The sequence below is a fragment of the Fringilla coelebs genome (assembly GCF_963513975.1).
Source record: "Fringilla coelebs genome assembly, chromosome: 2".
Lineage (NCBI taxonomy): Eukaryota > Metazoa > Chordata > Aves > Passeriformes > Fringillidae > Fringilla > Fringilla coelebs.
Window position 1 is genome coordinate 32,313,246 of NC_140029.1, and position 11,019 is coordinate 32,324,264.

The 11,019-nt window shown below is 38.3% G+C and overlaps 1 protein-coding gene across 1 annotated transcript in view; it reads right to left on the reverse strand.

The window, feature by feature from the left end:
• Window positions 1–1,029, reverse strand: part of ATP10A (ATPase phospholipid transporting 10A (putative)) — a gene marked incomplete at both ends in the record, with an annotated part of 67,335 nt that extends 66,306 nt beyond the window's left edge. The window contains one exon of the mRNA XM_084200994.1: window positions 911–1,029. Coding sequence (XP_084057120.1) covers window positions 911–1,029 — 119 coding nt within the window. The remainder of the gene's footprint in view (window positions 1–910) is intronic.
• Between the last annotated feature and the right edge of the window lie 9,990 nt (window positions 1,030–11,019).

Below are 11,019 nucleotides of genomic sequence, written 5' to 3' on the forward strand. Positions count from 1 at the left end.
GCCTTAGACTGGACTCAGCCACACCCAGGCTGCATCTCAAGTTTAGAAAGCAAGGGGGCCCACTCCATAACTCAGGACTCGACAGGGAGATCTCCCTTACCCTCTGTACCCTTACCCTGGTCCTTGTGTAAAAATATGCAAAATTCATTATAATTCTACTTTTCCTGTATGCTTCATCTCTGTAGTAATATGAACCTTGTAGTAAAATGAACCTTGCCATCGAACTCTTTTAAGTCATTCTTTCACAAATTTATATTAAAACCTGCTTTTGGTAATACCTTTGACAGTTACTCTTGAAGTGGCCTAAACCACTCATTTGTGACAGCTGCAGGCACTGTTTGCAGGGACTTATTAACAAAAGCTTTTGGCAAGTTTACTTCAACATCATCAAACCTCCTGGAATATCTTGTAGAAAAGCTCAAAGAATTCTGGCAGGAACACAGGAATGGGAGGCAGCATCTCAGTGAGTCCAGTCCCCTACAATGGTCACAGGAAACTGTGACATGGATATCTAGGTGAGAAGCTGACACCCCACAACTCTAGCTCTACACGCCCTCATTTATCATGAGCCTGAAGATACATTTTATTACCCACAATATACTTAAGTCTGATGCTACAAGAGATGAATACCTCAAACCATGACGAACCACAGGTAGAGGTCAGAGATACTAAATCTTTCATTAGATAGTTAGATAGGAGAGTTAGATAAAAGTCCTACAAATCAATATTCTGCCTTGAACTAATGCCATTCTGCAGAAGGAATAGATATTGTTGTTATTCTCTAGTTAAATCACAATGATGAGCTATTAATTTCAGACACACTATGCCCAGCTACTGTAATGTGTTCTGTTGAAGTCAAATATTAAAAATGTGCATCCTCCTGCACACAGCCTAATCTTTATCAACATACTTGCACGCAAAGGATGTATCTGTCAGCTGTGGTTTAAACCCACAGTCACGTAAATCTTCATGCTTGTCTCTGCCACAATTGGAAGTAGAACTTTCCAGTGCTTTCACATTTCTGAGCATGTTGTTACAGGTAAACATTGACAGAAATATAAAGATGAATAGCTCAAAAGTCAGCTGATACAGCCGCGGCGTTGACATCAACACTTTTGTTGGCCAACAGCAAATGTGGCCCTGAGAAAAATCTAATTGTAATGATAAAGCACACTGATCCCAGCATATCTGCTCTTGAATATACACACAAAAAGTCTGAAACAGCCTTTCAAGTGTATGGACACATAGAAAAATACTTTCTTTGCTATTAAAAATTTGTAGTAGTCTACCATTAGTCTATTGCATATATTTGGCCAATGCTCCGTTTTGAAGAACAGCTTGCAGGTGAGTGTCAAATTTGAGACTGACTTCAGTTAGCAGCAAAACTGCTACTTTGTTCAGCAAAAGTTGAACAAACCAAAACTATTGGTTATTTTTTTAAAAAATGATAGTTTCTAATTTATAAACACAGAAACTCATAAATGACATTTTCTTTTCATATTTGTTATGCTTTTTCTTCTTCTGGTCTCCTTTGCAACATGAGCTGATAAAGATCATGCTCATAATTTTGCTTTCTGGACATGCAGAGTGTCCAGAAGACAGACTATCAAGTCTGTCTTGATATCTACACTTAATATCACTTGATATCTACAAAAGGCTGAAGATTTTCAAACTGTCTCAATTCAGAAATCACAAAAATAATTGTTTACTTCTTTTGAATGCATTTTAACTTCTTCGGCTCAATAAGGAATTTTAAAAAATTACTTAAGATAGCATACATATATATGCGTGTGTGTGTATATAACAATAACTTAAGATAAAATATGTCTTGCTTTTTCTCTAGAATATCTTTTTTAGTTTGGGAAAATTATCATAAGCAATACTTGGCAAAGACATATGAAGGTGATGCAGCTGTAAACTGTTCCACTTGTGTAAGGTCTGCATGCTAGAAATTTTATATTGAATTGAGAGGATGGGGACTAATAGGTAATAATTTCTTACTTCATGTACTTCTCCACTGACAGAAATTACAGTTAATGAGTGGGAATGGCTGATGCAGATTCGCTCCATCAGATCCAGTGGCTGGGGCACCCGTGCTTCAAAGTAGTACTGCCCTAGCTTAGTCCCAGCACAGGCTCCTACATTCACCTCAGCAGGGCTTGTAAAACACACGAACCAGAAGTTTGGAAGATGTTCTCTCGTACTTTTTGGGGTGTTCAACCTGTTTGACCTGGCTTATAGAGCATACCCCTTCCTGCATGCATTCCAGCTGCAACCCAGAGGTTTTCAAGCCTCTCAAAACATCCAGATAAGATGTCATTTCCCAGTCCAAGCCCATCCGCTGACCTGCTTTTGAAGTAACAATCGTCTTTACTTCAAAAGAAATCTGACTCCTTTGCCTTCCCTGCCAGCTGGGGTTGGCCAGTAGGATTTTAAAGAAACAGCAAGAAATTAAGTCTGTGGAAGAGAAAAGCCCTCCACAAAACACAGTCAAAGAGCTGTTGTGCATGTACAAAGCATACTTTGTATCTGTTCTTGATGTCAGCCAGGTCCTTCCTTTTCATCTCAGGAGGTAGAAATAGATTGGGGTAGCACAAAAGAATGATTCAGGTACATCTCTGCTCCCAGTGATTTAAAATATGTTCCAATCAATTGCCTACAAGTGCTGTGACACTTCTGGTTAGGTACGAGCTCACTAAAAAAACTTGGGAGCTAATTAGCAGGGCCCAAACAGAGCAGCAACTTCTGAAGGAGAACATCAAACTGAGGCAAACACAGAAGTGTCACATCAGCCCAGACTATCTTTAGGGAGGCCCCAGCATCTAGTTGTTACTCCATAGGTCCTTTATGCTCATACGGTTTTCCCAAATCATGAGTTCATTCTCTTGCCTGGTCTGGAGCCTCCACCTTCAGTCCCTAGACCTGCTGGTGTGGAGAGGGCTCCCACTAAGGCAGCCCATAGCACTCTATGAACACTTCAGTGGCAAGCAGAGATGTTGCAAAATTCATCACAAGCTAAAAAAGAAGAGCTGGCAGACAGTACTGAAATATGTGAACAAAACTGCTGTGTTATAATCAGTATAGATTATGATTTGAAAACTATGGGTGTAGAAGATCTCAGAGTTTAAAAACAAGTGCTATCTGTGAGACCAAGGCATACACTGCACAAAGCCTGAACATGTCTAGTATCTACAGAAACATGTTGAGAACCATTTGGGTACAATTACAATGTTATGGCAAAATGAAGGAAAAACATGTAGCATAAGTTAATGCCAAAGGAGGTTACATAATGCCCAGAATATGTCTCCATTCCGCCACAAATGATAACATCTGTTTCTATGAAAATAAATCACTAAGAGACTCTGAATCTGATACTAATCAGACAAAACAGATTAGTAGAGTGTGTTTTTGTGAAACACTGAAGAGAATGAAATCTCTCCATAACTGAAGTTTCTAAATAGACTCCATAATCTTCACGTTATTTTATTATTTTCACGCACTTCAAATATCCTTTTTTTCTTTTTAGGAGGATGAGCATGTGCAAATGTACGTTACAGCTGCCAGAAGCAAATGTGCATGTATAGTGGTGATGAGGTGCCTTTTATCCAATTCATACTTTCTGGAAACTGCTAATTTTTTTGCTACTAGTGAAACTTGCTATGAAAAGGTACCCAGGAAACCTCATAGATTCAGGCTTATAATGTGAAAGTAGTAATTTAAGTTCTCTTGGCAGTATTATCTCCATTATACCTCATGTTGAAAGAAACCTCACTATCGTTAACTATAATGAAACATTTACTACCCAGAATAAATGATTTTTTCAGCCAAGAAACTTGTTGTGATAACAACATGAAACATAAAAGCAGAACATGCAATGAGATTTTACACAAACTGAAGAAAGGAAAGCTGTCTTTTAGAACTTGATTTTAAAACAAGACTGTTCCAGAGAGACATCTAGTATTAGGGTTTCTGTAAGTGGCATGATTCTCAACCTCAAGCACTTTTGCTGCCAAAAATGCTAAAAAAGTCCTATCACTCTACCAGTATACACATATATTGGGAGAGAAGAATATCAGTTGCTTTATATAGAGCAAGACAGATAGATCATGGTTAGTATTGAGGCTTTCTAAATGGTATGACACAAGGAGGTGGAAGTGGAAGAACAGCCTGGATGTGGCCTGGCTCTCAGCCAGGTAAGATTCTCATCCTGATTTTCAGAGCCATCACAGATATTAACATTGAATATTTCCATTAAAGTGCTGCTCCAAACCACTGTAAAAGATTCAGCAGAGCTTGGTGTTCTGAAAACACAGAAGAAATAACACCCTGCTGAAGGGAACTCACTGAAATATTAGACACCCAATGACACAAACCTCCTGTATCTGTGCCTGCTGCCTAAACAATTAAAGAAAGAGCAGGAAATCTTCCTAGTGAGAACCTAGGTGACAAATTTTGGTAAGACTTGAGCTCTGTGCAGGAGCTTTCCACGGTCCTTGTTCTCTAAACTAATAATTAATGGCTTGAGGAGACTTAGGAATACTGTCTGAGTGCCTAAAATTCAGGTGCAAAATAGATGAACAAATCTGGTGGACTACACCCTCCTCTTGGTGCATTCCCACTACATTTAAGGCAGCGCAACCAGATGACCATTCCAAAGGAGCTCTTCATATCTTAAAGGTGCATTTTAAAAGGTAAATTAAGCATGGCTCTGCCCAATTACTGAGGAAAATTCCATTCTTTAAAAGTTTCAGACACTTCAGCGGAAATTTTATTCCTTATCATTCCTCTTGTTCTGCACATCTGCCTCATTTGATCTCAGGACAGCTTGACCCAGGACATAAAAAAAGCATTAATATATTCACTAAATATACACAAAAAGCCATTTACAAAGACCTTCTAAAGATAAGTACTTCTTAAGAAGTGCAGCTGCTTTTATTTGAAAAAAAATATTCCAGTTATTTTAAATAAACATGTAAAAAATGAAAGAATTTTTTTCAGGAAAGGTATTCACAGCTAATTACATTCACAGTCCTGATGGAGTTGTTCAGTGATACTCAGCTTGGGAGACTATTTTTCTGTATGTAACTGTGCCATACATCTCCTTTAAAACTCTGAAGGCCACATTTTACCTCATCACAGCAGTAATGCACTCTAGAAATTAATACAGTTTGGCTATTTTAATATTAACCAGAACATTAATAATTCATCACTTTCACATTTAACAGGCAAAACCAACATGCCAGACCAGATATAAGTGTTCAGCCTTCTCCAGGTCCTCCTAAAACTATTAAGTTGTACATTTTCCTTCCAGTTCTGTTCTTGTCTGGGCAACATCCATCCATGAGATCCATCTCATTTGGATGTTCTCATCTGTGTTCATCTGGACAATCTAAAGTACAGGTTGAGGGTAGGAAAAATACTGAGTACATGCTAAGATCTCAGCGGGTTCCAGGGTGCAATGCTACATTTAGCTCTATGAAGTCACTGTGCGAGAAGAAAGACACTGAGGTGCTGGAGTGTGTCCAGAGAAGTGCAGTGGAACTGGCGAGGGCTCTGGAGCACAGGTAGCATGAGAGGAGGCTGAGAGAGCTGGGGTTGTTGAGTCTCAAGAAAACAAGGGTCAGAGGGAATTAATTGCTCTCTCCCCTGAAAGGAGGTTGTAGCCAGGTGGGGTTTGTCCTCTTCTCCCAGGCAGCCAGAGACAGGACAAGAGGAAATGGCCTCAAGCTGTGCCTGGAAGTTTTAGTTTGGCTGTTCAATAAGATTGGTTCCGTGAAGGGGTGGCTAGGCATTGGAACAGGCTGCTCAGGAAACTGTGGTGTCACCACCCCTGGAGGTATTTAAGACATGCAGATGTGGCACTTGGGGACATGATTTGGTGATAGACTTGGCAGCGCTACACTTGGACTCAACAATCTTGTCCAATCTTGGACAAAGCTGGACTCAATGATTCTATGACGAATCCCTGATCTGATGCACAAACACTGTGACCCCCTGATCTGAAGCAGAAACATCTCCAGCATCAGTACATTTACAAGAGGAAAGGAGCAGTAAAGGGCACTACAACTCACAAGAATCCTAATTTGTCCATGTAGCTGGTAGAGAATAAGCCTTAACTTGTACTTCAGGCTGATCTGAGAAGCACAGTTAAAGTTTTAAATGTAGTGATTTATCTTAGACTGTATCTGGCCAATTTTTCTGTGTTTAGCTGCTCTCATAGGTTATACAGCCTGTCTTTACATTTCTGGATCACTGCTTGCCCCAACAAGACAAGAATACAAATGCAAGGAAAAGCAAACAGCCTCAGGCTCTATCTTAGTACTAAGACATTTTTAAATTAGCATATTGTTCTCAAAACAAAATTTAAAAATATGAAAATCTCTAAAATTCTGGTGTAAAATAATAATGACGTATTTCCCAAAAATGCTTTCTTGATGACAATCATTACAGTCCCATCTAAACTGGGTCCTGGGAACACTTCCCAACAGTCCTACCCGAGTACACAGACTGGGCTGGATCCTACATTAGACTGAAATCTGGATGTGTGTAAGCCTCAATTTGCTATGCTCTAAGTCCTAATGCAATTTGAATTCAGCCTTATATAAGGCCATCTTGCAGAAATTCACAGAATATAAAAAATGTTCCTCACTTCCATCAAAGAAGAATTAGAAGACCAAACTCCATGCAAATCATATGCAGTGATATGAATCTTTGAAGGTTTGAGTCAAAACAAGTATGCCTAGAGATGCAAATTTTATATTCAAAATTCTTGGTGAAAGTAAATAATAGAGATATTGAAGAAGTGAGAACCAGGAAATGTAAAACCCTACTATTTAAAGGAAATGTAGGTTGCCTTTAGTAACATTTGAGTAGTTCAGATTCAAAACTAGACTGATACTGCAGGTATCTACATTAAAAAAAATCGGGATAAAAATTCAATTATAGCTTTTAATGTCAACTTGACTGTTTTCACACTACCTGCTGTTTCCTCTGATATAAGGATGATGGTCTTCATTAGTATTCCAAACATACCCAGTCAATGAGTATAGTTGAATATGAAATACTAAGCTAGAACAATACTTTTCACAATAATGTTTTCACAGAGAGAAATGCAGTCCTTCCCTGTCCCACTGATTTACAATCAAAATGACTATGAATTATGTAGCTCATAATTCCAATGGCATTATGAGATACAGTCAGCTCATGCAGACAGTACATCTCAACCTGTTAACATAGTTCTTCAGAGACCTTGTAATTATAGAGTTCTGCAGGGAAGCACATCATCTTTTCCACTTGTCCACAACTACTAAACTATCATCAATAAAAATGCTAATTTATAAAGAACAATACACCATCAGTACAAATTTTGATAGCCTGTTCCCATCACTTTACCAGACAATATATTTTCAAAATGAAGTTTATATTACCATAATAATTCCCACAGCAATTATCCACACTTCTAAAAAATCATTGTCAGCTATAACCCAGATATTTTTAAGAGCTTGTTAGTTGACAGATTTGTACATATTTAAAAAGCTTGTAAATATACTCTTCTTCACTACTGCCCTATTACAAAGAAAAACTGTCATCTGTGAACACTGTTTCACAGGAGCTCTTTTTTTAATTAATTTTGAAGAATTTAAAATTTAAGCAGGCCAACTAATAGGAACGGATATTGTCCTTTGTTTCTTTTTACATGAAAGGCTACCTCATCAAGCTCAGTCTTTCTTGGAAATGACTGAATAATTTGTTGGCAAATATCGTTCTCACATTTAGAAAAACATTTAAAAAAAAAATTCCATGCATGATTTTCACGTATTGTTCATTGAACTCCAAAACCAGGGTACAAATCTTGGCCAAATTCAGAAACATATCTAAACAGACGTCTAAACTCAGGCAGAAAAGCACTCTTTCTGGCCAAACTCCATAATGACAACTTCTCTGTAGTTCACACTCATACCTTCCTTGCAGGAAAAATGATAAAACACTGAAATTCAATATCCTGGGGAAAAAAAAAATTCAAGGTCCTTTTTGTAGCCAGAAGAAGAAAGTGACTAGTTTTTGAAATACACAGAAACTGAACTTAGAGCAAGCAATTTCAGAGAATGTTTATTCAAAGGGTTTGAATCATGGAAGGGGGACAAGCAGACTAAAAGAGGTGCTAAAAGAGCTCCAGAGATCTGAAGCACCTCAGCAAGTGGCAGCCATCCTGTTCATAGACAGAAAAACCAGTATTAAGCAGCCTGGCAGACACAGACCAAAACGTATGTGTCACAACCTCTAAGCAGAAGCTAGTTTAAAGGTAAGAGTATTAGTTTTCAAACTGAGCTTCAATGTGATCTCACAATAGGGTATTCCAAATTAAACCAGTCTAGTCATCCAGATAAAAGTGGACCTAATGAAAGCAATTTTTACCCAGAACCCTTCCCCACAAGTCTGAAAGAAATTCAAAAGAAATGAAAATATTTGAATCTCAGCTTTTTAGAGCTGGCACATGACCATTTTCAACTCTGTTATGCAAAGCTGTAACTGAGAGTTATTTTTGACTCCTAACCCCATCCTAAAAAACCCACACCTTAAATGTGTGCCTTTCTTTCTCTCCCTTAAGCAAACTCTTATCAAGACATTCACTTTCAGTCTTTTCTCCATCCATTTTCCATAATTGTTTTGCTTACATGTTCCTTTATCTGCAGCAATTAATGGCTTTGAACACTATGACTCCTCATTGCTACATCCAGTTGAGTGCTAAATCCTCTCCAAAACACCTTCCTCCTCCTTATCTAGTGATTGCTATATCTCTGTAGACAGTGATCTTTCTTGCTAGCACCTCCTGATTGATTATGTATCTGTTTTTAGGACTCTTCTAGTGGATAAAACACTTTTCTAGACATTAAGTGGATTGCATTTAGCTCCGTATCTGTGAGGTTAACTAAGGAGAAGCCTTTGTAAGGAAGACACCCCAGCTTGTAAAATTCCTAAAACTGAAAGTCATGGTTACAATCCCCTTGTGATGTGGATCTTACTCATCAGAGGAAAATAATTTTTCATCTGCAGGCACGAGTTCAGACCAAGCTGCTTTGTAAATGCACAGCACAAATTCTGTAAATGCTTTCCCGACTACCCTCGACACAATCCATTTCTTGTGTAAACATATGTCAAGAGTTACTTCTGCCACCAGGACAGAAATCCAGTCTAGACACGTTCCAAATACAGGAGGTCACTCTGTCAGCATGCTACTGGCTTGTATGCTGCCTACAGCTTGGTCTGTCTAAGGAGACAAAAGCCATACACCACTGGCACTTTCAGAAACCTGACTTACATATAAGCTATGACATCAGAGCAAGAGTGTGGTATGAGAAAGATGTATAAATTCTTCAAGGTTAAGCTATCTAAATTTTTTTTAATGTAATCAAAACAAGCATTTTTCTTTGACATTTTTATAGTAATTTATTCTGCATGAAAATAAGTAGAATGTTTTACAAAGCACTCGAAAGAATCTTTAGTCATTTTTTGTTTAAGATGAGTAAAAAAAATGGCTGTTGGCTCAAAACCTTGTTTGAGAACTTGACATACAGAGCATCATTTTCCTTCATCTTTTCAAACAAGACACAGCAGAAATAGCGACATGATCTTAATCCGAGTGGAAAATGCTGTAGGCTTCTCCAAATACTTCCTGTGACTACAGAGAATGCCTTCAAAAATCCAACCTGATAAATTCTAAAAACAAAAGCAAACCACTGAGTTCTGAAATGGTTAAAGGGCTTGTCACATACATAATAATTTCTAACAGTTTTTGTTAGAACATATTAATGACAGGAATATTTAGATTCTGGAGACTATCAAATGGACCACTAGAAAGGGAGGCATTCTCGAGCAAACAGGTTTTACAGCCTGTGCTACTGCCCATAAGCTGCTCCACTGCAGCTGGCAACCCACTGGAAAAGACCAGACCATTGTTTGTAATACAGAGTTAGTCTGAAGCATCGCCAAATGGGAGTCCTGCAAGAAACTCCATTTGATACTTTGTGCATGAAGCCACATTTGGGAAAGGTACCTGCAGAATCAGACCAGCAGTTAAAATAGAACTACTTCACAATTCAGACTAAAAGAAGGCTCCTAATCCTTGTAATCCTTAGCCCTTGACTAGGAAGAATGAAGAATTTCTCTCCTTTCTTACCATCTTTGCATCAATAAGCAGATCCCTCCCAGGACAGATCGATATCTTTCTAGGAGAACTCTGATTTTACACATATGTCAGACAGTGATGAAGAGACAGACAGCAGAAGAGTCTGCTAGAAGGGAACAGAGAAATGAGAAGTGTATGAGAATTGAGAAAAGGTACGTGAGACACACACAGAAAAGTGTGAGATTTACATGGAGGAAAGTGTAAAAAAGGTTAAAAGCAGAGAAAGGGAAGTATTGGCCACTTGAAAACATAGAGGAAGGGTTATTAGGAAATAATTTAACTGAAACAAGAACACAGAAGTTTTGGTTTAGGAAAAATTCAGTCCAGTTTTAAAGTGGGGAGAAACTAAGGCTGGTAAGTAATAAAAGATTATCTCTTTGACTCTATTTTTGCTGGGGACTTCTGAGCTTTATTGCTTAGCCTGCAAAACAGGGCAGTACTGTGCAGCTCTGTCTTCTGGATCTGTCGTTAGTTTTTGAGACCCTATCAGTTTGTGGGCCACAATGGTCTTTGGAGATATAGATTGTGAAATAAACTTACATGCACATACGTTAAGGGCTGCACTTCTGAAGTGACTTCCATCCAAGCTGACAGGAGACATTAAAGATAATCTCAATGGACTATTCATATTCTGCTTCACATACAGGGCATACTAGTTTTCAGAGAGAGACTAAAGCAAAATGTACTTTACTGTCAATGCTGCAAAGATCCACCTCAGAGCAGAGAGACTTGTGCAGTTACTCCCAAAAAACACAAGAAGGTAAAAGAGATTTCTCTATTTGTGTCTATCACAGCCAGCCTTAGTTCACTTGGTAAAGCATCTTTAGTTCTGT